At 39.9% G+C, this 26,890-nt stretch overlaps 2 protein-coding genes across 5 annotated transcripts in view; one reads left to right on the plus strand and one right to left on the minus strand.

Moving 5' to 3' along the window:
• The window catches only part of MTOR (mechanistic target of rapamycin kinase), a 62,928-nt gene that overhangs the window by 20,061 nt on the left and 15,977 nt on the right, over positions 1-26,890 (plus strand). For all 3 annotated transcript variants that reach the window (XM_030289425.4, XM_002192840.7, XM_041720436.2), the window contains 8 exons: positions 15,021-15,096; positions 16,893-17,032; positions 19,413-19,513; positions 20,338-20,453; positions 21,798-21,875; positions 22,280-22,387; positions 24,431-24,556; positions 25,199-25,330. In XM_030289425.4, coding sequence (XP_030145285.4) covers positions 15,021-15,096; positions 16,893-17,032; positions 19,413-19,513; positions 20,338-20,453; positions 21,798-21,875; positions 22,280-22,387; positions 24,431-24,556; positions 25,199-25,330 — 877 coding nt within the window. The remainder of the gene's footprint in view (positions 1-15,020; positions 15,097-16,892; positions 17,033-19,412; positions 19,514-20,337; positions 20,454-21,797; positions 21,876-22,279; positions 22,388-24,430; positions 24,557-25,198; positions 25,331-26,890) is intronic.
• On the minus strand, positions 1,374-6,442 carry ANGPTL7 (angiopoietin like 7). Of its 2 annotated transcripts, none has more exons than XM_004174264.6 (5): positions 5,922-6,442; positions 4,260-4,360; positions 3,746-3,940; positions 2,736-2,934; positions 1,374-1,756 (listed from the first exon to the last, which is right to left on the minus strand). In XM_004174264.6, exons 1-5 carry the CDS (start codon positions 6,298-6,300, stop codon positions 1,587-1,589), a joined length of 1,044 nt encoding a protein of 347 aa, XP_004174312.4. In that variant the 5' UTR covers positions 6,301-6,442; the 3' UTR covers positions 1,374-1,586. The 2 variants fall into 2 exon arrangements, with proteins under 2 accessions (XP_004174312.4, XP_030145286.3); XM_030289426.4 differs by having other exon boundaries at positions 4,260-4,363.

The raw sequence follows: 26,890 nt of genomic DNA on the forward strand, positions 1-26,890 counted from the left end.
ATGCAGTGAATTTTTCAACCCTCCTACTTCCTTGGAATTGTTTTCCGATTTTTTTCTCCTCTATTATTTTTTCACCCTTCGTTCTGCCTCACATTTTTGAGAAAAAAACAAAATTCTTTGTATTTTTTTATTTTTTTCTTGGTCTCAGTTGCTCATGCAGTTGTTTTTTTGTATATCAAAAAGCAAGTTAAGGAGCAAAGAATTGATGTAAAGCACCCTTAAAAATGAAACAATTTATTAGAAATGAAAATGTTTTCGAAACCTTTAAAAATCCATTATAGACAACAGTTAAAATAGTTCCAACTGTAGTTCCACACAGTTGAAAATTGCATTATGAATATTTGAACATATGTAAATTCCCAAGACACCTTTATCTTCCATTTCACACAGGACTGAACAACCTGTTCTAGATTCAAACTCTCTTCAAGTGAATAAAAATAGATATATTAATTATAACAATCTTTTCCAACATTTTCAAGCAATGGTAGGGCTATAGGAGGAGTCTCATTCTTTTTTAACTGTTATCTTTAACACTGTGTTATGTGAGGGAGAAGTTTCCTATTTTTGACAGACTATCTCTAAGTAACTTCCAACTGGGGTAGTTTTCAAAGCAGATTTTGATACTCCTCAGTCTGCTGTGCTAGCAAACATTCCCTTACTTTTGGCACTTAGGGAATTTTCTGGTGTGTACTGGTGTTCTGCTCATGAATACAGTGGTTTTAAATGTTGGATCTGAGTTCTTTGGCTGCATCTGGACTTTTCTTGCTAACCTGCTGCTCACTCAGCCTTACTGACATAGAGCATGTTTGTATTCTAACCTGAACATAGTTTAGGGACAGCCTAGAAAGTTGCTTTTCTAGTTTATCAGCATTTAGGTGATCTGTAGGGATAGAAATAAACATACAAGGGCCCATGGGACAAATCCTCCTCCAGTGTTGCTGTCTGTTAGGGCAGCCTTCAGTGGGGATTATTTGAGGCAGCAGCAGGAGGTGGCAGTAAAACTTCAGGGGAGAATCTGGACAATGCTAATTAACACAACAACCTTTTTGAGATTTGTTCTTTCTTCTGTGGGAAAGTAAGCCACTTACTATACACTAAACAAAGGTGCATCAAAGACGCTTCTGATTGATTCCTCTGGCTTGAAATGAGTCCATAACTTTTGTGGTTTGAGTACTTCTTGAAGGAAGTTGCTTAGCAGTGCTTGCTCCAGACACTGAAGGAAAGGAAGCCAAGAGGCTTTTGCTTTTCAGTCCCTGCCTATCTGGTTAATAGTACTAAGGCAACCCAGTAATCACACTGCTAGTGAAAACACAGCCATAGGTTTTCTGAAGGTGCTATAAGTGCATTCAGTTCTAAGCTACTCTAACACAATATTTTTCCCTTTGGAAAGAGCCTGAAGAGGAGGAAACGAGCCTGAGTCCTGATAATACTGGTGGCTATGACTGGTGTCACAGTGTTTGTGTACATCACCAGTACATAGCTGTTGCATGTATTGGATGAAATGAAACATTATTTGGCTGTTTATTGCCCACCTTTTGCGTGGTGATGTCATGTAGCTGTACAAAAAAATCAAACGTTGATTTCTTCTATGGTTTGAAATCCTCTGGCCGGATCTTCATCTCCACTCTCTTGAGTGAATAGGTCGATCCGTGCCACCCGTACCAGGTGATGCCATCCATGTTCTTGGTGTGCTCTCCTTTGCGGTAGTAAACCCCATTCAGGTTGGAATCTGTGCAGCAGTTGTACCAATATCCACCTTGTCAGGAAATACAATAGATTCCTGGTGAGTCATTTATGTTAATAATTATTACTTGTTCCAGAGGACAGGGAGCAGAATGCAGCATTTAATCCAGTTGCTCTGAGTTGAGGTTGCAAATAAATTTAAAACTTAACATAGATATTTAGGAACTTAAAGGCATTACAGCTCTGTAGTCAAATTGGTCCAGTAGCTTTTCATTTAGTTGCTCATTCCTCTTAGAATATTTCCTTAACATGTTTCTGACTTGGTGAATTAGCATAGGAAGTGAATCTGGGTAATTCGCTAGAACATCTTAAGGTGTTTAAAAAGTTCCTGAACTCTCTGAGTATTTATTGAGACTAAGATCAACAGTTTTATTTGGATGTTGTGTGGGACACAATGGGGAAATTAAAGAGCAAGATGTAATGAATATAATTATCTTTGACAGAACTCAAAGATACTAAAATTAAGAAAGTAACCTCATTAGAGGTTTGTAATAGGATTGTAATAAAGATCACAAGTTTAGCTGAATGTGGAGGTGAATACAGGAGAATTACAGGTGCCTAATACTAGGATTCGAAAACTTACAAAAATATAAGAAAAAATAAGAACCAATAGATATTAAGAAATAACTTCCATATCACTGTATTTTATCGGCATGTGAAATAGTCTGGCAGATACTATAATGGGTAACGGTGTTTAGGGGAGAGCACACAGAGTATTGTGTGTGTGTGCACACATAGCACACACACAAAATACTCTTAAAATAAGAGTATTACAATACTCTTATTTTAAAAGTATTGTAATAGACAGTCTGGCTCTCTGTAAATCAGCTTTAACTGCCAGATTTCCCACATAAGTGTATTTTCTAGAACTGCTCACCTCTCCCTGGATCTGCCATTCAGATGTGACTAGTTGCATGCAAAGAGGGAGTGTTTGGCTCTCTAACCTGACCCGAGCAGCTCTGTCGGGACAGGAAGGGGCTTGTGTGTTTTACCTTTCCGGAACTGGGCACAGTCATCCACACACTTGTCGTTGTCCTTGTCCTTTGTGCTGAAGGCCGTGTTGTTGTGGTACCTCAGGGAGTCCCGTCCAGTGTTCCCCGTGTAATTCCCCACAAACAGGCGGTAGCTGTTCAGTTCATTGCTCAGGGTGAATTGCTGGTACTGGGCATAGCGTGTGTTACCTTCCCAGTCCTGCACGGAACAGGGGAGGAGAGCTCAGTCCTGTTAGAACACTTAGCAAAAAGACTCCAACATCCATGATTATAGACATCTATTTTTACTGTCTCTGACTGCAAAAACTGCTCTGTAAAGGCAAAGGAACTTTCCAGAGCAAAGCATGAAACATCCAAGTCTGATCTGCCCTGTATTGTACAGGAAACTTGATGTGCAGCTCTTGCATTCAATATCCTTGTGTCAGCATGCTGCCTCAAGTCATTTTTTTGCTCTCTGAAACTTTAGATATTTAGATATTAACTTTTAATATTAACTGTATTTACTTTTAGATATTAAGCCTTTCAGTTTATACATATTTCATCCTCAAAGCTGTTGTACCAACTATAAATTAGTCTAAGTCAAATCCAAGCCTTTAACAGACTGAAGAAATTGAGGATAATACAACACAAACTCTTGTACCCAGACTGGAAGGAAGTGCTGCAAAATTAAAAGACTCAGAGGCTTGGCAACTTAATGGGACATCTCTTTTTGAATTTTTAAATCTGAGATGATCAGCAGTTTGATCTCTGTCTTCAGTGGCTTCTGCAAAGAACCCCACACATGCTGAAGACACTGTGCATGTGTGGACAGAAGGTTGTGCTACTGACTTTGCACAGGGGAGAACAGGCTTCTGTTTTGTGTTTGAATGTATTCCTAGGCTGATCCTACTTCCTTCTCTTGTAATTAAAGCATGGGAATTCTTTGAGCCTCCTACAGAGACAGGAGATGGTATCTGGTACTGGGGAATAAAAAAGCCTTTTGCTGCTGAAATTAAGAGCTTATTAATTACCTCCAACTCTACTCGCAGAACAGTGGGGCGTCTTGAAAGTCGGTAGATATTTTCATTTCCCAGCCAAAAATCTCCCTTAATATTGCCAAATCCTTCCTTGTATTGTTTCCAGTCCCTATTGAACGATGTCAAACCAACTTTACGTCTTTGGATGACAGTCCAGCCACCTCCATCTGTCTCCATGTCACAGAACACCTGGAATAGGAAAAAAAAGCTGTGGTTACTTGTCAGTAGACTTAGGAAGGTTCAGTTCTCTTAACACAACACATTGTTCCAGATTTCACAACCTGAAGAAACTTCTATGGCAAAAAATTATTAGATAAACCCTTTTTCTATTTTCTCTCTTAAATGTACATACACTCTTTCCATCCTTTAAGTTTGCTTACATAAAAATGCTGATGGCAAGTGCAGGGTACCAAAACTTAGTGTGTGCTTTTTTCATCTCTGTAGAGAGGTATTTCTTGATTATATTCTAAAAGAAATGTAATATACATTGTGTACTGAATAGCCTTACCTCCAGATCTGGAATTCCCAAAAATTCATCAGGAGGTAGCTTGTAAACACCAGAAATTCGGTAGTTCCTCTGGTAAAGTGATGAGCAATCATAAACAGCATCTACTTGAATCAGAACCAGAAAGTGAGAATCTGAGCAGGAAGAACTCTTCTGTGAAGGTGCTTTCTGCAAAGTTTAGTTTGTAGTACAAGGAGTAATGAAGAAAGCTTTCCACAAGTCTAATGTTTTCTTGTAATGGCAAAAGGTGTTGTAACTCTGGGATTTTGTGACTTTTATTAATTTATTTAATTTTTTTTTAACCTCTTCTTTGCAAAAACACATCTCTGCTTTCTCATCACATTGCCACTGTGCTGGAAAGTATATTTGTTGACCCCCTACTAAGTAATAACGACTCATCCAAATGAAATGGCCAGGCCTGCTGCCAGGTGTCTGTTTTGGATGTGTGAACAGGTTGGCCAAGTTTGTGGATGAGGGATATTTGTTCAGCTCTTTCTGCCCTGGCATCTGTGACAGAGAAAATGCCTTTTAACTGCAGTCAGTCAGTCAGTGAAAGCCTCTTTTCCTCCTGGTGCAGGAGCTGACTTGGAGATGGTAAAATGCATGGCTGTTTTGAGCAGGACAAATAAGCTGAAGCAAGGCTTTATAATGTCTGACAGTTTTCAAAAATGTCTCTTAACCTGGTGAGGTGAGACACATCTGTCCTAAATACCTTCTGGGCCAGTTTCTGCTGCATGTAACTGTTTTTTCTTCAGCTTCAAAGAGACTTGTTATGGTGTAACTTTTTTTTAAGGCCTATTGTAAATAGTGATGTGTCAAAACTAACCAGGTGCAACTATTTTAGAGGAAGAATTAAGTAAATACATTTAGAACTTTTTCCTTAATGTTAATAAAAAAATACAAATAAGTCTTTTGGGAAATCCAGTTGAGACCAAGACAATTGAAGCTCTTTGCAGTGAATTTCATTTGAAGAGAAAAGTCAGCAAAGAGGATGCTTTCTTCTAGAAGTGCCTTTACAGGTAGCTGACCTAAAAATGTACCTGCATTCCACATTGAATACAGGTATGTGCAATCACTGTGTGCAATGACATTTTCCCTCAGGGAAGAGAATTTTGAAGAATTTAACTGTGGTCTGCCTAGGTATAAATCACAGTTTGTATTCAATCCACAGCCTTGAATTTTTAAGAATTATCATTGAAAAATAATGGATCACTCTTTTTCATACTGTGGTTCAGAGATAGTCATAAAGATACAATTATAAATCTTTAGTAATTCCTGGAGAGCATTTCTAATTGTTTTAACAATTTCTAGTCTCCTGTCAGCACTGTGAGCTCAGAGGTTATTACTGTCAGAGCCATTCCCTTACCAAGCCAGCTCCCCTTCTTTAAGGATTTGTGGTGTAGTGCTCAGAAAATGAAATATTAGACTGAATTCCTCACTGTGGAAACACAATACCTGTTCAATTTCTGCACTCCTTAAAAACAGACATAGATACAAAAATACAGATGAAGAAATTCCAGCTAGTTTTCTCAGGGTCACTGCCTAAGCAGCGATTTTCAGTGTGCACGCTTGCTAACCATGTTAGCAGGACATGCTAGCACTAGGAACTAGTCACTAGTCGTGCATTGAGAGGTGTATCTGGGAGCTTGGTGACTCCCTCCTTACCAGCTGATGTCTGTGTGACCATCTGAGCAGCCTGCAGTTGCATGATGTCTATCTGGTTGTTCATTTCGGAGTATTTGCTCTCGGCGTCGATGAGGCGGGACTCCATCTGCTTGGCGCTCCCTTCCAGCTCCATCACCTGCATCACCACATTCACCCAGTCTCCTTCCTGCTTCTTGCTCAGCTCCTGCAGCATTCTGCTCAGGTTGGCTACCTGCAGCTTGAGCTCCTTGATCTCCTCACAGCAGCCTGGCATCTTCAGCTGTGCATTCCCATGGATAGTTCTCCTCTTGGGAGGTTTCTGCAGCAGTGCTGGGTAGATCGCCACAGACACGGTGACAATGCAGAGCCATGCCAGCTGAACCGTGGGTCTTGCTGGCATTTTTGCTTACAGCAACAGAAACCTTCCAGCTGACTGCAGTAGTCTGAATGCAGCTGGAATAGGTATAAAATTTCCTGCAGCAGCCTGGTACCTTCCTTGCTTCCAATGAAGTGAGTCTCTGAAGGTGGAGCCTGAGGAAGTGGCTTTTTTTCAGACACCTCCTGTCAGAGTCTATGCACTTTAGAAGTCTGTCTCAAAGCATCTTATATACTATTTTTCTGTTTACCTCCACCCCCCTGAAACTATGAAGAGCTTGCTGGCCCCTCCCAGTTCATCTGTTCATATCAGGTATTTACAGGGTGAAATTGGAGCAGGTTTCAGCTAGGAAAAGTTGGGGAGAGCAGGAGAGACTTCCCTCAGTTCTGTCTTGAAGGGGTGTAGGAGAGGGCTAGGAAATAAGAAGAATTTCCAGCAATTATTGCCTATTGGATTGGAGCCCTCATGGTGACTAGTTCTGGCATTTAAATAACATGAGAGCATTAGAGATCCAGAATGTGAAAAGGCTGTTCAAAATGTGTAAGTTTATAGAAGTTCAAGGAAGGTAACTCCCTGGAAGGTAGCCCTGGCTGCTACAAGTCCTACTACAACCCCAGAAGTTGTAGGGGGTAACTGTGATTGCATTATTTCTTTAGAGGCAGTGTTTTAGCAAATTAATTAGTTAAGCATCTAATCCTCTTCTCTCTGGATACTGGCTTCTCTGCACTATTAATGTTGTAAAATCCACTGCTGTTCTTTTAGAAATGGGATATCTGAGGGTGGGATGAAATTAAATCTGCAGAATGTGTAAGTAAAAACTCACTTCTTTGTTTATTCATAGTGGGCAAGTGAATGGACATTAAGTAATGGTGAGAATCTATGTAAAATTGACACAGGGTGGTTGTTTTTACAGGCAATGTGATCTAACTCCAGTGTTAGGGAGGCCAGTTTATTAATAGGATTTTGAGAGAAAAATCTATGGTTAATTAAAATATCTGTAGTTACATAAACAGTAGATTTTAGAATAAATCTTAAATTTTAAGATGTTCAGAATATTAGTCCGGTCTCAGCTGGCTGAGATGGAAACTTCCCCTCCTTTTTTGTATCTTTAACAGTTCAGAATTTTACTGTAGCAGCTTGATCTCCAAATAAAACCATTTCAGCAAAGGTGCAGCATTTTCCAAAAGGTCTGCAGGCTTATTTCTAGATCCTTCTGGATGAGTTTTTGCTCCTCAGGCCAGCTGCTCTGTAACTGCCTAACATATGTGGGTTCTTGCATCTTCCTGCAAAAATTTCTGATTATGATAATGGGCAGAAATAAGATGAAATAAAGGATTAAATGCCTCATGTATCTGCTCTTTGCATAAATGCTGTGAAAGTTTCTTGATGTCCAAAGAAACAAAAGAAAGCTAATCTTGCACTTCTTAAAAAGGACATTAGGACAAACCCAACTGACACACACTATTCCATCTTGGCTTCTTTTGCTGATCCAATGTGGCTGCAGGATTTCTGCTTGATTAGGAACCATTAGAAAAGCCTTGCTGACCTGACATTTGCTTTTAAAGAAATAGAAAGCACAATTGCTTGTTGATGCAGTTTCTCTTCCTCCTCAGCTCTGATACACTTGTTGCTTGATGCTTTGTTATTGCCTCTGATTTTCACTGGGGCTGGCTAATAATTTTTCTCCAAAACAGACCCACAAGAGTGTTAAGATGTTGGGAGATGAAGTCATCAAAGCACTGCAGGAGTGAAATATGAATACAGGTGTCTTGTAAACCTGAATTTTCATAGAGAAGGAAAAGGGCATCTTTATGAGGAGGTCAGAATTAGAGCTCCAAACAAGCAGTTGTCTTGTGGGTGACTGACTGCCTGTGTGCTGTGCTCAAGAGAAAACAACTGTCGTGTCAGCTAGTGAGGCCACTGTGTGGGATTGGTGAGCTGAGATATTGCCAGAGATATGCAAGTACAATTTGTTTAAAGCACAGAGGATACCTCCATAGCAGACCATGGGCTTCAGTCAATTTTTGTCATGAACATTCCAGAAATCTTCCATAGCAAAATTGCTTTTTATACTTCAGACAAGAAAGTGCCACTGCACACAGATGAAAGCCTGACCTTTTTGTTCTGCCTCTAATCCTGTCTGAGCCCTCTTCCAGCTGGAGCTTCTGTGATTCCCAGGGGCAAATTCTTCACTGGCTTCCTGAGATGAGAAACATGTTTTTGTCAAAGTTGGAACAGAAAATGGGACAGGCCAGACTCTGCTTCTCTGCCCCAAAAAGCCACCCTGCTAACACCCCCATTGTGTTACACAGGACTTCAATCCATTCAGCTGCTGCTCCCACTCACCATAACTCTCCTGTCTTGCACAGATGTGGAAGAGGGGAGCCACTTGTAGGTCCATGTGTTCCCTCTTTATACAAATTTTGAAAAGATCCAAGATTCAATTGAACACACATGTTACAAAACACCACAAAAAGGCCTCCAAATCCCTTCTCTCAACTGTAATATTTAATTGGAATAAGACAGCCAGGGTTTATTTTTGGTTCAGCTTCTAATTCGTATATCCAAATGCAAACCATCTTTCTTCCAGGTACTTTGATTTACCTGTTTTAAGAGAGAATATTTTGTTCTGTGTAAGAGGGTGACAACAGACATATTGTACAGGAATGGAAAAGCACAAATCTTCCCATCTGCCACTATTTTAGAGAAAGCATTAACAGAGATTTGGGCAGAGACATCCCTTGGCAGAGATATCAGCCTTAGTGGAATTTGACTTTTTTATGAGTGTTTGAAAGATGGGTCTTTCCCAGTTTCATGGAGAAGTGAATGTGGTCACTGAGGTGGCAATAGCCACAGATGGTAGTCATTGCCAGGTTGGGGCAGGAGTTGGAGCTGACAAAAGCTGTTCTGCTGTTCTGTACTGTTCTACTTATGATTTGAACTCAGGATCCTGGTACATTTTGTAAAGAGGTAAAGTTTGGGGTATAGCTGGGGAGAAATGAGTTCCATGATTACTGAGTGAGTTCTGTTCTTTCCTTTCCCCAATACTGATGGAGAAATTGAGCATCATTTGACCTGAAATCCATCACCCTAGTTTTCCTCCATTATCTTTTGTATTGGAAATACTGTGGTACATGATAGCTAAAAAGCCAAGATCATAAAGTCAAGAACATGAGACAAATCCTTTTTGACTTTATTCATGATACTGTTGTTCTGAAGTGTTTTGGTAGAGCTGAGGCTAATCATGGTTTCAATTTGTATGTGCCATAGGTTTATAATGTTGATTGATGTTACTAAATTCAAATATATCATTATTACTTGATTAGAACCAGTTATCTCCTGTCCCTGGAGGGCCAGATTAAATGAGAGGTGAGTTTAAATGATTGCCTTCTCTGAGAAGCTGTTCTGGCAAGTGTATGCAAAGCTGAGACAAGAAGGAAAGCTCAGTGCCCTGTGGCTATTTATTTGGTAGCCATTCATTGCAAACCCTTAATATGCATCTGGCAAATGCTTGGAATCTGGAATTCCTGCTGCTTGCCGAGGTGGCAAAGGCTCTCAGCAGCTCTCAGCTGGCCCATTGTGGAGTCCACACTGCGCTGGAGCTCTGAAATACTGATTTTCCCTCCCAGGAAATGTGAAACTGTTCACCTTTGGCTTTGGAGATGTTCATAATGCTCCAACATTTACTCTATTATAGCTTTATGGTCAGGATTGTGTTGTTAATCTCTGAAATTATATGGGATAGGTGGAACAGGGCTCAATAAGAAACAAAACACTGCTACTTCCTGCTTTCTTTAGTGATTTGTGATTCCTATTTTATTTAAGGCATCCCCTCTTTGCATAACCAATACACAAAGACTGGCTCTATGTTTCACTTTTTTTTTGCAAAATATCCTACTTAGCAATTTTTTTCTTCTCTGCTTTCTGATTAATAAAAAAATAGGTGGTACAAAACCTTTCACAGCCTAAGCACCAGGGTTAGCTAAGAAATTTATTGTAACATTTTTTCACTGATTTTTTTTTCCCTTCAAAACTGATGAATGTTTTTATTTGATTTGCAAGCATTTATAGCGAGATTGGGAATTTGGCCAGTTTTGATGCCTGTGAGCAATGTGATATCTCCTTGTTGGAAGCCAAAGGGGCTGCTCTGGCCTGGAAGCACTCAATCATCACAAATCTTTATTGAAAACACTTCTTTCCTGCTATCAGTTTCTCAAACATATTTGTTTCCAGAATGCTAATGCTTTTTAGTGGCATGATGGGCATGCATTGGTTTTCTGAGATTTCTTGAGTCAAGGACTGGGGGATGCTTCAAGACAAATAAATCATAGAACTGGGGAGAGTGGCCATCAAAGCCAATTCCTTTTGCCAGTGGATTATCTGTTCCCCCAAGCCTCCACAAAGCAGCAGTGCCTTCCAATCCTAAAATCAACTCTCAGCACTTCTTCAGAAGTAAAAACAAGCTTGGCTGAGGCTGGTAAAATCTGCCTTATACAGAATCTTTCTAAGCAAACATGAGGAGACTGAAAAAAATAAGAGTTTATCTACTTTTCTAGATTCTGCATACAAGCTTCTTTATTGCAAAAATGAAGTTTCTCTGTTATGTTTGGGATGCATTCTGGCAATAGGAAATGTGTGTATTCCCTCATGGGTAAGTTTGGGACTGCTTGAAAAGGCTCTATTAAAATAAAGGGTTTCTTCTATTTTTTTATGAGAAGATGGGGAAAGTCTGGTTGCTTCTGAGTTCTTGAAAATTTAATATATTTTGAGTGACAGAGAATGTTGTCAATATAAAAGATAATGGGAGACTGGACAGCTCTCAGGACTGTAAAAAAGAGGACATTTCTAATAAACATTACACTTTTATGCCTTGGGTTTGTAGGGGAGAAAAGCCCATCATTTGTGTTCTCTTTCCAGTGAACACAGTAAAGTTGGTGAAGTGTTTTAGTTTGCCTATTTAAGATTTCTCCAGTTTTAAGATTTCCCAACCAATGCACTGATGAGTGTGGTGGGTTTGGTGCTGGTTAATCACCAGTGCACTCACTTCTTGCTGTGAGGTAGGATTTTGATTCCCAGTTCATTTCTGGTTTCTGTTTAAATAACCTTTACAATATACAAGCAGTAGGAGTATGTTTCTCTTAAGTATTGTTCTTTTTTATGACTCTAACTCAGTGTACATGTAAAACTGACAGTTTTGATATCTTAATAATCAAGCAGTAGGTTTATTTAGCTTTTCACTACTAGTAAAAATTTGAAGATTTAAGATTTTTGACCAAGATTTTTATATTAGGAAGTTTGTCAAGGGTAGTCACTTTTTGTAGGGATAGATTGACATAGCAATTCGAAAATGTTTTTCATCAGAAGGCTTGTTTACATTTTAATATCCCATTTATCATGATCAAGTGCTCCAAATAGGCCAGGGTTGGACATGATTCTGACTACAGTACAGATACTGTTTAATACAGGGGGGGAAATTTAAATTATATTGTTCTGCATAATCTAATTATGCAGTGAGCCCAGGTGAGCTGAACTCATCCCAGACTTTATTGATAAGAACTAGTTTTGCAACTGATTTCTGCTCATTTAGATGGAAAGTATAAGGGTCTTCTATTATTTTATTGGTTTTGCTAATCACTTTGTTTATTGAATAAAATGTGAAATGAAATGGTGGGTGTTAGGCACTGAAATTAGTGCATTAGTTCAAAGTATGTAAAACTCTAGTTGATATGACTTAGGAAATCTTGTTATTTCTGTGGTCTCCCACTTGCAAGCATGGAATAGCTCTATAGCTTCAGAATATTTTAGTAAGTGTGTTAGCATTTAAAACTCATAATTTTAAAAACTTTTCCTTGAGCATTAGTACTAGAAGGCCCTGCCAGCCCATAGCAGGCAGTAGAGTTGAATTCTTGGGCCTTTCCTGAGGGACATTGCCAGTGATCTACCAAACCTATACCTAAAAACTTCTAAAATGTTCTAAATGCCCTAAAGATGTTCTTTTTACCTTCAAGTAGGAGATAGTGGTGGAGTTTTTTCTTGCTTTTTAACAACAATGAGCTGATGAATATTTCTGCCCTCAGTGGATATGGAGAACAATTGATCTCTTCCTTTAATATGAAATTTATCATTGTTCTGAACTAGGAATAATTGCAAGGACATCTACCAGTAAACAAAGACTTAAGTTACTGTCCAGCAACTTAGCCAACAGCATTGGCTCTCCTATCTTGAGAGATGTTTTCCCTCCTTCTCCGTTATTCCAGAGAGATTTTGTAATTATCTTTTTCCAGATCAGAGAAACCCATCCCCTTGACTCTAATCCAGTAAACTGCTCTGATTTCCAGCAGCAGCGCTGTGGCTAAAAACTCCTGGCAACTCTGCCTGGCTGGAATATTAGCCCTCAGGGCCTTTTCTGAATGCCTGGATGCTTTTCTGCAGTGTTTTTATTTCTGTTCAGTCTCCAGCGTGGTGGCTAGAAAACCGCTGCAGTGCTTTGAAGGGTGTTAGAACATTTAGGAAGATTCTGGCTGAGCACAGACTCCTCAGGGCTGCAGGGAAAGGAGCAGTGCCTTCATGGAAAGAAGGTGAAAGAGAATGAAAGCACGGAATGTTGTATTTTCTTAATGTGAATTTGAATGTACCAGGTTAAAATAGTGTGTATTCAAAATAGGCTGGGAGTGAGGAGTCACAACATTTACTGCTTTTGCAGAAGTGGTCCTAAGCACAGGGAAAAGCAGCTGCCAGGAGAGGCTTATCCCAGTCAGAGGCTTATCCTAGTCCACAAAATTACCTGTTACTGCCTCACTGTGTTGTAGATCCTTTGTTACAGGAGAGTAATTTATGATTATTAACAACAACTGCTGTGTATTCTTGTAAATCAAAGTCTTTCTCCTTTCCCTCCCCATCTTTTCCTTCCCTTTGCGTAAACCTAACTATAAATAGATTACAAACAGTTAATTCTGCTTTGGACAGTCAAGAAAGTAAGAAACAAAAGGAGTAATTGAATGCACCAGGAAGTGGCAGAAGAACAGTGCTAATTGTCAGATAATAAAAAAAAAAAAAGGTCAATTTTGTCAGGAAGTGTTGTCAAGAAAGATAAAGTGGAAGAAATTAACTGTCTGACATGCTGGAATGTGTCTGCCAGTGGCTCTTTAAGCCATCAGGCCATGAAATGTGACAGATATTTATCACTGTTATGAGGCTGCTGCCAAGCTTTCCCTTGAGAAGCTAGCTGGAGTTAGTATGGTCTTTCACTACTTTGTTGAAAAAAATTGCATGGGTCTGTTTTAAATGCTTCCTATTGTTGGGTGCCAGTCATCTTGAGCTGTGATTATGGTGTATTCTTAGTCTGGCTAAATCTGATTTTAGTTCCACCAATCTGAAGGCCCAATATCCAGGAATATTTTACTTAACCTTCACAGGTATCCAGAGTATGTCTGGGAGCTTGATTCTTTGCTTGTCAGGGAAGGAGGATTCCAGAAACAGAAGAAATGTAGCATTCATTGACAAATTTTCCCTTTTTTTGTCTGTGTATTATTCCCTTCAATATTTTACATTTGCTTCTCTACTGATCTCCTGCCTCTTATAAAGGGGAAGTCATGTGGCCATTCTGATGCTGGCAGGCAAGAAAGAGCATTTCTGAGAGCTGCCTGTGTCTGTGGTCCTATTCAAAGACCACTGAAAGTCTCTTTGCACTGCTCTTTGTTGCCATGTTTTGTTTTGTTAATTATGCTATTTCCATTCCAAACATTAACTAATGTTAATATTGGGCTGTAGGATGTGTTTTAGGTGCTCAGGTGTTGTGATGTTGCTTTGAACAATTTGCACTTCTGGTTCTCCAGGGTCAGTAGGGAAAGAAGAGGGCAATGAACCAGAGGCTGTTCATAAACAAGCTTTATAAAACAGCAGAAGGTTAACAAAAAGTTAATTTCCTCATTAAATTAGGGTTTAGGAGCAGTGCTACTCACTGAGTACCGCATTTCTGATAGTAAAATAAGAAAACCAATGTGAAATAGAAATTATTTCAGAGAATAGCTGTACATCATGAACTAGAGAATCAGGTTCAAGAGTAGCCTATTTGCTTTGCTTTGTAAAATTCAGCAGGCCTTGCAAAACAAGTGCCTCCCTGGTACAGACTGAGGATTGGTTGTGATGGCAGCAGTTTCTGGCATGTTCTTGAAAACCAGCAAAAGAAAAGTGGCAGTGCTGGTTAGTACCAATGCAGAGGTTTTGTATGAAATGTGAAACTGAAATTAGGGTTGAACACTTTTTATGTAATTTCCTGGTGACATTTGTCAGCTGTTTTAATGATATAGACTGTTTCCTGCATCATTAAATTCTCTGCTTTGATTTCTAGAGGAGTTGGAGTCTGTTTAAGAGAATGGGGAGGAAAAAAGTTAGTACTGTAAAACTCTTAAGTACAGCTGTTTGAAAAATCATGCTTTTAAAATTATTGGCAACTATTCTTCTCTCTGTGCAGGCTGTTACATAGAATTGATAATCATATACTATCTCTATTTTGTGTAACAAGTCTTCAGACTATGTGCACAGAATGTGTGCACCTATTGTTTAAAAAAAATACAGGTCAATGTGTGCTTCATGTAGTTTATTTGTTCATGTGGAAATCTAAACAAAAATAATGTTCCATTGGTATTTCTAAATGATAGAGCTTGGTATCATCAAGTAGAAACTTCTACCAACCCCTGATGTGTCAATTGTGTTAAACCATCTTTCTTTTCCTCCCTTTCCAGCATTAACAATAAACTCCAGCAGCCAGAAGCAGCTGCTGGTGTGCTGGAATATGCCATGAAGCACTTTGGGGAGCTGGTGAGTCCTGCTGGATAATCTGCTCTGTGTCTTATGTTTTTATGGCTTCTGTACTTAGTTTTTTGGTGGGTGGTGGTGTGTTTTCTCAATCAATCACATCGAGGTTCTATTCCTTCTTAAAATATTTAATTGTTCAGTGGGATGCTCAGTGGGCATTTTGCAGCAAATGCTGGGTACAGGGAGGGCTGCAAGAACCTGATTTGGAGGAGAATTTTGCAACTGCTGTTGATACTAAATGCAGCTGTGAGCAACTAGCAACTTGACAGTATAAGTCCTTTTATTTAGGATAAGCTGGGAAGGGAGTGAGTTCTTGTTCTAAGCTTAAAGGATTTGAGAAACGGCAAAAAAACCCTCAAGATTAGGATTTAATGGAAGTTAACCTCTAGTATCTCTCAAGTGTTCACAGGTATTACTTAGAATAGCAAGTTAACCAGTCCCTTACAATTTAGACTGCTCACCAAAATCAAGTTAACCCCATTATGTATTTGTTGCGTGTCTTTCTGAGAATGATGTACCTTTTGTTATTCTCATTTTATGAGTCATTTAATTTGTGTTCAAGGACCAAACCACCTATGCTCTCCTGATAGTTCTACTGGAAAAAAGATGATTTTGCAGTGGTAATTGTTGCAGTGTTTTAGGATAATTAGGAAAAGGAAGGCAGCCATGGAAGCACAGTAGACCAGCCTCTCTCAGTAGTAACCACTAGAAAGTGGGAACCAGGTATAAGCACAAAATGGTGGAAATCCTCTGGTGTAGTATTATGTGTGGTTTTGACCTAGACTGGAAAGTAAGTCCTTTCTGGGAGAAGTACAGACTTCAGAACATCTTTGCAGCTTCTTATAATTCCTTGGGTGGATTGAGCAAAGTTCTGCATTACCTAATTCTGACTTCACTCTTTAGCAGCAATATAGTCTAGCAGTAAATGTAGGTCAAAGCACAGAGCTTGCCAGAATTGGCAATGAAAAGAAATTAAGAGGAGCTGTGAGCTCTACTTAATTGAAATATGACTTAGCTGAGAAGTTAAAGGGCTAAGTGGAAGACCTGGCATGCAAATTGTGGTTTATAGTGACCCTGCCCACAGGTTTGGGAAAAAAATCTTCTTTGCAGCCTATGTCCAAGACTGAGCAGAAAAACACTGGCAGAGAAAAGCATGGAAATATATTCAGGCATTTTATTTCTTGAAAATGAGAAACAAAATCTAGAAGGAAAGACTGAAGAAAAGGGTTTAGCTGATATGGATCACTGCTTGGCTAACTTTTAATGGCTTTGTTACAAACCATTACCTTCCCTTGTGAAGGATGTGATTGGGCCCCAACTTCATACTGCCTGCTATATGAAGTAATTGCCTAGCAGTAGCCAGATGCAAAGTTTGGCCTTTTTTTCTAGTTAGTCACTCCATTCCTGAATGCAAGGCTGTTTTTCTTGTTTGAATGTAGGTATGTGCAACAACGGGAAGTGGAATATGTTGCACATTTACCCTTATTCCTGTTCCACTCACTCTGCCTCTCCAAAAAGAAAAGCACCAGCTTCTGAACTGGTATTTCAGTGGCACTTGTAAGGGGCTGACCTCTGGTAAACCTGAATTCATTTTTGGGCAGGTGGAGCAGTGCCAGCTTTCCAATTTTCACACTCACTCAAGGCTCTTCTCTGTATCACAGAAGTCCATGAGGTTATTTAGAACAATAAAAGGGTGAAGTGACCAGCATAGACACAGGATTTTCTAGGAAAAGCTGTGGTAGTTAATATAGAATGATCAACAGTAATCCTGCTGTTTATTTTTTCTTCCCTTCCGTTAGGAAATTCAAGCTACCTGGTATGAAAAGCTTCATGAATGGGAAGATGCTCTGGTGGCCTATGACAAGAAGATGGACACAAACAAAGATGATCCTGAGCTGATGCTGGGACGGATGCGCTGCTTGGAAGCACTTGGTGAATGGTAAGAGGGGAATGCCTGAAGACTGAGGAAAATTGTGTCTTTCTGTTCTCTGGGTGCTGTCATTCAGGTGCATATTTTTTGCCTGAATTCCCATTTGCTCCCACTTTGAGCATTTGTGTGGCACCTCACTTTGTTCACTGAAGTTAGAATTGATAATGACTACTAAGTCATTAGACATCTATTGGGGCTGGCCATCTGGTGAGTTAAGGTCTCTCTGGAAGAGAATCTGCAGTCTTATAATCAGGTCAACCCCATTTATAGCAGAGAAAGACACTGTGGGTAGAAGAAGCATTAACTAAGCAGAACTTGTCAGAAACAGTCATAAAAGGAGCTCATTGTGACCCTCCTTTTTAAACTCTGATTAAAACATGAGAGATTTTTGTGTTTATTCAGTGTCAGACCTATGCCTTGTAGAAGGATGAGGTTTTCCTTGTTAGTCTTTTTCTTTGTGGACATTTAGTATTTCAATTTTCGTTTCTAATGTCTGTTATCAGCACATAACTGATTGGAATCAGTGTTTGTGACAGGGTGAGCTGCTGGTGACTTGCAGCTTACTACTTAACTGGGGGCTGCTGTTTTTTCTTGCTGTTAATTCCAAGAAGATAATTGGAGAAGGCACCCTGTTCACTGTGGCGTGCAGCTCTACCCAGGGGCAGGTGTGGGTTCGTCCACGTTCCACCTTTCTACTGAACTTTGCATATGACAAGCTCTCTCCTGATGGGTCCTGACATGAACCCAGGGGATGGCACCACAGTAAGGAGATGCCTCTTCACTAAAATCATTTGACTGCTAGAAACAGAACTGCTTGAGAAATCTAATTTTGGCAGCATTTTTCTGCCCTTTTTGTTTCTAAACAAGGGTGAGACATATAGGATGTAGCATTTCTAGTAGGGAAAATAGATCCTCTTACTGGGCATTCCTCAGTCAGCTTTTATATGTGTAGGCAGTTCTCACCAGGGATTTGAAGAATTTTTTTTCTCTCCTTCAGGATGTGTATTTGTGTTAGGTGTCCTTTCTGAACCTCCTACTTATTCATGTATCAGCAGCAAATCTATGGAACAGCAAAAGGACAGTTTTCTTCTGTTGGAGCTATATCATGGAGCTATTGATAGTCTGTAGTGACAAGAGCAATCAGAGTCTCCAGGTTCTCTTGTGGGACTGGACTCCAGCTCTGTGCAGGTGTTTTACAATTCAGAAGTGCTTTTGCAAAGTGCTGTCTGCTGCCCTGCAGCTGACTCTAGAGATGTCATCCTGAAGCTGAGGATTCCATAGTTTGGCTACTGATACTCTTCAGTAGTGTTCAACTTGACTGGCTGTGCTGCTGGAGCCTGCTTCACATGATGAGGCAGATAATCTAGAATTATTTTGTGCAGCATCACTATTTTAGTACTCTGCTGTGATATTTTTAGAGTACAGCCAAAACATTCTTAGCCATTTGTCCCCTCATACAATTATTCCTGTAGGACCCATAGTGTTTCATCAGCATCTCTGAGGTCCTGATTTACTGCTGTTGCTAGGTTTGGCTTGGTTTTACATTTGCTTTGGGTTTTTTTCCCTCCTGGGCCATTAAGCTGTCAGAATTACTATCTTACCAGCAGCAGCCCATTGGTTCTGTTTGACTGACTCGTGTTCCCTTTTGGGAGGGGAGAGGATAACACCAGGGAAAGCAAGTAGTTCTCCCTGACACTTGGCAGCTGTTTCACTGCTACAGAGTATCCAGCCTGAGAAATCCTGGAACTGCAACACGCAGGGTAATTGGTTCTATTAGTGCAGCATTCACAGTTGATTTGAAAGAAATAATATAAAAAATCCTGAGGCTTCCTCTCCACTGGAGATGAAAGATTCAGATGCCCTCTGAGATCCTGCCATGACAAGTCTTCATATGAGGTTACAGCAACCTTCATTCCTCAGTCTGTCTTCAGACTTGATGTGTTAATTCAAAATGTTTGCTAGTAGGAGCCATGCCCAAGCTATCCAGATCATATGTTTCTTCTACTGACACTTGCAAAAATTTTAAGCATCCTTTTTTTGGTGGTGGTTTGTTTGTTTCTTTGAGAATTTTTTTTTCTGTATTTATAAACTGGCTTTATCAGTCCAGTTTTAAAGTAAGCATTAACAGTCACTGAGGAACAAATGCAAACTTCTCTTTGGATGTGTATTTTCAAAACACAGTGTGCCTTAAAATTATTTTCTGATTATAAGATATTTGTCATCAGACTAGCATGGTTGAGTTGGCCAGAGGAGTGAAATCCTATTCTCCACTCAGTATAAAAAGAACAATGGGGCTGGTTGTTGTCTTATCAGTGGGAAGTGGTTGTTTAATGAGGCAGAATTCTTGGAAGAGCCTTTTTACTGATCAGAAATTGTGGATTCTTCTTAGGGGGCAACTCCACCAGCAATGCTGTGAAAAGTGGACCCAGGTGAATGATGAGACTCAAGCCAAGATGGCCAGGATGGCTGCTGCTGCTGCTTGGGGCCTGGGTAATGTATCCTCCTGTGCCTGCATGCCACAGCCCATGAGCTGCAAGTGCAGGTAGTGTTAACTTCAGAACTACAGAATGCAGGAAACAGCAACATCAAGTAACTACATTATTTACACTGGGAAATGAAGCGTCAGTCCATATTGAAGTCCTTTGGAAAACCTGCATTTACATCAAGTCTTGCAGTGTGGTCTCCAGTAACAGAGAGGGCTGAGTAGATGATTCCTTAAATGCTCTCTTTTGCTTGGCTTTACACTGAACAGAGCTCAGGCTGGAAATCAGATTGAAAGACTTTCTCAGATTTGTGGCAGACTCTTATTTAGAACAAGAACAGTATCTGTTGAACATTTTAGAGGTTGTGTTTGCCGAGTAGACACTCCTATGAATAAATGTGTGGTGGTCCAAATGTCCATTTGTGTTGTTAGTGAGATATTTACTAGAGAAGCTAATTATCACTTGCTCTCTGCCAGCCTTTGCTGAGAAAAATTCATCTTTTGCTTTGTAGGGCATTAATTCATTCAAATGTTCTGGAAGTATCAGAATTTTAATTGTTTCATCACAAAGAATGAAAGAACCTTTTCCACGAGGATAACAATTTGTGTAGAAGAAAAGTGCCTATGTTTTTCTTGTCTGTAGCTATGTGTATGTTTATGTATCTAATAGTGTCCCTACCAAAGACAAGCTATTGGAGAGCTGACCTAAATGCAGAAATACCACACAGCACTCAGGCCTAGGCACTGATGTCTAAGCACTGCATCACAGTTGTTCTGTTCCCACATTGCAGGGAAGGCTGATGTGTTATTGAGGATATCTGTGTCTCTGCAGGTCAGTGGGACAGCATGGAAGAATACACCTGCATGATCCCCAGGGACACCCATGATGGTGCTTTCTACAGGGCTGTACTGGCACTGCATCAAGACCTTTTCTCACTGGCTCAGCAAGTAATTATCCTCCTTGTTGGTATCCCAAAATTTGGTTTAAGATGTTCTAGGCCGCAGAGTTTCATGGAAAAACAGTCTGTAATAAAGCAGTTTGCTGTAACCTATGAATTACCCAAAAATATTTTTCCGTGGATATATTAGACCTGAGTGATAGATCTTACCTTGTATTTCCAGAAACATAGCAGTGAATGCATTGACAGACAGTAGTAGTCCAGTTCTGTAGAACATTAGAATGCCTTTGTCATTTCTTGGCTTCTTTTACTTCTCTGACTCTTTTCTAGACAGGCAGGACACAAGGATTATCTCAGCAGTTCTGTTCTACAAGGCACTGATTTTAAATTTCCAGGAATGCCTGATACACCTGTAAGATTCCTAATGGATTTTTTGTGCACTTCTGTCCCTTACTGCTTTTTCAGTGAAGTGCTCATATATATCATATACAATAATCTTAATTTTTCTGGTAGCACTGATAAATCTCAAATCTTAGATTGAGGTACCAAGGCAAGGAAAGAGTCTATTAAACAGAGCTTGTAATTTGTATTTGTAATGATTGTATTTGTAATGCTTGTTTGTCACAGAGGAGATTTGCAGAGTGACTCTGTAGATGTGAAACATGTTGTTTACTTTCCAAGGAAGCTCAAGTCCCGTTTCTGAGAATTCTGTGCTGGCTTGCCAGCTTAGATAAAGGAGTAATTCAATCTGTGCTGTCAAAACCCGTAAATGGATTTTTGGATGATGTGCACACTAAAATTAACCAGGCATTCAGAAGGTAGAGTTTGTGATTAACCTTTAACATTTTGAACAGGAAAAGCTATAGGTGAGAGATTATATAATGACTAGAACTAGAGCAGAATTTATTTCATGCTTGAAGAGCCTGTCTTAGTATGAGGATGAGAAATTAAATTTGCTGTCCTGTAAAATTCATAAAATCCTGTTGGGTTATGTAAAACAGTGAAAACTATTTTCTTTCATTGTGTGGTATCAAGAGACATTTCTTTAGGCTCTTTTTTGTAACCAATTCTTATGCACTAAAATGTGAACCTTTCCTCTACAAATGTTGTTAATAATGATCTCTGCAATCACAGTAGGATTAGAAATACTGCAACCTTACATTTTCTAGGAAGACAAACTTCAAACTGCAGGTGATGAATGCAGATCCCTTGACTTCCTTTATATATGCCCTGGACACTGTTTGCCTGTCACATCTTTCTATTTATAGGATCCTTTCCCAGAGAGAGGAAAGAGAGAATTTTGTTCATGAGATGGAGCAGCTGAACAGCAGCCTCCACAGTTGACTCTGGACAAAGCACACTACCTTTGCCCCAATATCTTGTTCTATTTCAGTGCATTGACAAAGCCAGAGACCTGCTGGATGCTGAGCTGACTGCCATGGCAGGAGAGAGTTACAGTCGAGCCTATGGGGTAAGTGTAGCTCTCAGCCTTCATTCCCTTCCTTCATTGCTGTTTCTGACTGTCTCTAAAATTGCATAAAACTTCAGAGTAGTGCTTGTTTCAAAACATAACACCTATTTAGGCCCACAAGCTAAATGGCTTTTGTTAGATAAAAAATACAGCTTTGCAGGAGCAGCTTTGGGACAAACTAAAAGTGAGTAAAGTGAGGTCCACCCCCTCAAAAGAAATAAGAATTGACATTTAGGAAGTCTGAGTTTGAATCAGCAGGTCATCTAGATACCAGTATGTAGCAGTTGGTCCTTTTTTTTTTGTTGGGCAGCCTACGTACTTAAAATTTTGATGCCAAAATACTGTTCCTTAATCATAGATTTGTTCTGTAGTGATTGAGATGGAATGTGATCTTTTTCCTTCAGGCTATGGTATCCTGCCAGATGCTGTCAGAGCTGGAAGAGGTTATCCAGTATAAACTTGTACCAGAGCGCCGTGAGATCATCCGCCAGATCTGGTGGGAAAGGCTGCAGGTACATCCCTGTGCAGGACAAGGATGGAGATGCTGCTGGGCTGGCATGAACAGCTTCCTTTTGAGCCAGTGTGGTGGCTCAGCAAATCCTTCCATCCCAGTAACATCCATGCTCACGTGGCTGCGTGCTCCATCTCCTTTGGGATTGTCCTGGTTGCTTTTTTGGGGCTTTTTTTTTCAGGTTAATGTTCCTGAGGTCTCAGCTCATATGACACTTTAAAAGGGTAAACTAAGCCTTGAAATAGTTGTGTACAGAAGAGACACACTAGTAACATCCCCAAGGCTGCTTATCTCAGTATTGGATTACATCTGGAAATACTGGTTTAGATCAAACTAGTTTGAACTTTTTACCTGGTTGGTTGGATTTTAAGAAGTGAATTCTCCAAATGATGGAAAACTGGTCAGAGAATTCACATGCTTGTAAAATAAAAGATTATCCTGTTCCTTTTGGACCTCTTGCAAAAACATTTCCAGCTGATTGGTAACATTTAGGGACATTTATTAGGGGTGGAATTGGAAGTGTTAGGTTTATGGTTGGACTTGATAATCATAAAGGTCTTTTCCAACCTAAATGATGCTATGATTAACTTTGACCTTTCAGAAGAGACCTTTAGCAATGTTGATTTTCCAGTATTGAAATAGAAGTTTGTGCCTTTCTTACACTAAACATCAAAAATCCAAGGTACCACTGAAAATTTAAATTAGACAAATATTTGACACTATTTCCTTACGAGAGGCATCCCTACAGTGAAAGTGAATATCCTCAGATGCAGCAGTACGTACAAGAATACTGTTTAAATAAAGGTGGGTGATTCCTGCAAGAGAAGGGGGTAAAAGGAAAAAAGAGCATAACTAAGATGAAATGCTGACTGAAAGAAGAACTTTTCCTTATGCAGAATTCTTCACTGGCAATGCTATAATCTGCCACCTTATGAAAGCCTGCTGTATATTTTTTTGCTGTTTGGGAAACTGTGACAGAGCTTTTAGTCTCCCATCTGCATTCCTGTCTGGAAAAGCTCAGGACCATTCCACTGGGGTAGAGAAACTGAAGAGGCAGGAAGTGTAATGTCTGAATACAGCTTTTTATAGTCCTGAAAGCAGTACAAACAGTTCTTGAATGTTTTATAGGTGTTTTTTAATAGTTTTTAAATGCCTATTGGAAGACGTTTATTTGGGTGTTAGGGAACAAGCTTTGCCTAACTTCCCAGTCCTCAACTTGGGAGAAAAGAAAAAGGGAAAGAATAACTTCTTTGGTGCCAAGGTCCTTGCTGTCACTGGAAAATCTTTTGTTTACCTCAAAATCAAGTATTTTCTGGCTGAATAGAAACTTTGGAGCATCACTGTTACCCTGTCCTTGGCCACTTGTATCCAAGTACAGGGTAACAGTGATGCAGGGTAACATGGATTTAATTGTTATGGTCCCTTCCACAATTCTACTTGTCTGTAGTAGCCTTGAATGTTTGAAATATCTTTGAATGTTTGAACTCGTCCTGCTCTGACAGTGTTGTGCCTCTCCCATCAGACAGACAAGAACCAGACAATGCTTGCACAAGCAACACAGCAGTTAAAGCTGCACTTTCTGGCAGAAAACCAATTTAGAGGTGCCAGCCTCCAAAAGCAATACATGCAAGGCAAAGAAAAAGGTCAATGACAAAAATATCTTTGCAAGATGGTTTTCTACCATCTCCATGTTGAGATTTAAACCAAAAATAGGTGGAGAAAGCACTTTGGAAGGCACTTTGACTCACTTTGGAATTGTATGAAGAGTTTTTCTGATTCCTGGATGTGTTTCAGCTTTAGGAGCTTTTCTCCTCTTTCCATTAGAGGATATCATTAGATTGCAAGCACTGAGCTGCCTGCAGATTGTGAGAGTCAGGGGCTGAACCTTCTTCACACACTGCAGTGTTAAATAGACATGTCAGTCTGCTGTGAATTATGGGCACAGAAGTCTCTATCTTGATGGAAGTCCCTTCAGATTCTGAATCAAGGTTCTGTGCAGTACACTGGAGACCAAACACTGACAAGTTCTCTTTTTTCCTGTCAGGGCTGTCAGCGGATCGTGGAAGACTGGCAGAGAATATTGATGGTCCGATCTCTTGTTGTGAATCCTCATGAGGACATGAGAACTTGGCTCAAGTATGCCAGCTTGTGTGGCAAGAGTGGGAGGCTGGTGAGCATTGTCAGGCTCTGTCCTCTTCAGCAGGTTTTTGGGTGATTGGCTTTGCTGTGCTGCTTCAGCCTTGAGCATTCCTAAGTGCTTTCATTGCCCAAGTGGGATGGGCTCTCCTCTGAGGAAGAAACTAGTCAGAAATTGCTGAAATGCTAAAACTGTAACCAGCATAAAGTTCATGCTTATAGCCAATATTATTTTTGTGAGAATGATATTATACCTGAGAGCCCCTGGGCCAATTTTTTATTGCATGCTATAACTGGAAGTTTTTATGCCCTACTGGAGATTATTAGTAATAGCTCTCTCTGCTAGAGCAGAGAGTCAAATCTAGAACATGATGTTACTGTTGAACATTACAGTCCTATTTCAACATTCATCACAAAATTTATCTGGAAATACTTGAAACAGAGACTTTACACTTTCTACTGGCTTCTGAAATGAGAATCTAATGCTCTGATCCAAAGGAAGACATATGGTTTATCACGTGGTATTATTATGAGTCCAGGGAGTCTGCTGTGTCTGTGTTGTATCTGGAGGGTCAGATGTACTTTTTTAGTGTCGGGCAATTCTGAAGCAATGTGAGCTGGAGGTAACAATGACAATTATGTCTTAACCTGCTTTTTGTCTTTGCTACTTCTCCAGGCTTTGGCCCATAAGACCCTTGTCCTGCTCTTGGGAGTAGATCCATCTCGCCAGCTGGATCACCCACTGCCCACAGTCCATCCCCAAGTGACTTATGCGTACATGAAGCACATGTGGAAGAGTGCCCGTAAGGTACAGGAGAGCACACTGCTTTGTTTCACTGCTCAGGTTTTGTGCAATGCCATGCATGCTAGTTCTTCATATTCCAACAGAACAAAGGCAAATGTTTTATTTTTGCTCCCCTAAAAGAGAGTAACTAATTCCTTTCTTTATTTTTATTCAGATTGTAAGATTTTTATTTCCTTTACAACTCTGTAATGCAGAGAAAACCTGGCCCTAGTTTTATTTCATATATGGAAAGATGATGTTTGCTAAACCAGTAGCTGGTACCCAAAGGATGCAGCCAGGATTAATGGTCCTTAGTAGCTCTTCTGTCCTGTGTAGGTTTGCTGCTTGACTTTCATCCACTGTTTGGACTGTGGGGTCTCTACCCTGTATCTGTGGTCAGGGTCACATGCAGAAAGAGGGAAGTAAAGAGGGGTTTATTACCAGTTGTAGAAGTGTCCTGAACAGTTTGCACTTAATTACTGAGCAGAGCTGATTTTTACTAAAGAGATTATTGGAAATTTCTAACTGAAAGACAGCTGAAAAGTACATAGAGTTTTGTCATGGGAACAATTTGGCACCAGAGAGCCCAGGGTGAATGTTTTTGACATTGCAACACAGGGAGAATTTACGTAATCAAATCCAATAAGCTTCAGACTGGATAAGTTATCTTTTTTTTAATATACATTGAAGTCTCCATTTATCCTCATATTCTGCCACATCTTTATTTTTTCTGCCTTGGGATTGCCAGCACTGGAGCAGAGCCATTGCTGTGGGAACATTGCCACAACTAACTATTTTTATTTGAATTTAAAAGGCAGAAGAAGCTGTTGCTGAGGCCCTTTTCTGTTGGCTCTGTAAAACAGTGAAATTGCCTCTTACCATCTTCAGTAAATTACCCCAGAAGTATGTGGGGTCTCTGCCTGTCTCTCTTTGAGGGAAAATGTGTTTTGGGGTGTTTGACTTGTAGTTCAAGGACTAGATTAACATGGTGCAGGACACTGGTGCAGTGGTGGAAAGCAGAATGAGAGAAGGCACAAAGATTAAGGGAGATTAAGGAGAACGTGTCTAAAATTAACTGATGGGAGAATAAGTGGAGCCCTTGAAGATGGGGGAAAACTGATACCAAAGTAGATAAATAATACATAGTTACACCTGGTGATGTGTGTAGTTTTATGTAACTGCGTTCACTTCATTTGGTATCCTAAGTAATAAGCTGCTGATGTAGGCTGGTATGGTGGGCAATGACCATTTTTTCTAGTTCAGCAGTTCAGGGTTCTTTTGTTGACTAAAATGGCAGTTTTCAGTGCTGCCATTTTGGCACTTGTCAAATCCAGCAGGAAGAAAGCTGGCATCTAGAGGGAAACCAGCCATATGGCACTTGCAGAGCTCCACAACAGTCTCCTTAAACCACATAAAAATTGATATGTACACCCTATTACATTTCTTCTAACAAAGACCTTTGCCAGCAGCTGCATTATAAGCCACATACCATAGAAAGGATGCATATAAACTTAGCAATTCAGCTGGTGTGGAAAACTTACTGCGTTCAGTCTTAAATGCTCAGTCAGTTTATGGCCATCAGTT

Source organism: Taeniopygia guttata, chromosome 21 (genome assembly GCF_048771995.1).
Source record: "Taeniopygia guttata chromosome 21, bTaeGut7.mat, whole genome shotgun sequence".
NCBI lineage: Eukaryota > Metazoa > Chordata > Aves > Passeriformes > Estrildidae > Taeniopygia > Taeniopygia guttata.

Excerpts from the sequence above, each read along its gene's own strand:
- ANGPTL7 (XM_030289426.4), bottom strand. The coding sequence starts at position 6,300 with ATGCCAGCAAGACCCACGGTTCAGCTGGCATGGCTCTGCATTGTCACC. Across the intron at positions 4,364-5,921 it reads GGTCACACAGACATCAGCTG|TAGATGCTGTTTATGATTGC; the intron begins GTAAGGAGGGAG and ends TTCTGATTCAAG. Across the intron at positions 3,941-4,259 it reads TGGGAATTCCAGATCTGGAG|GTGTTCTGTGACATGGAGAC; the intron begins GTAAGGCTATTC and ends TTCCTATTCCAG.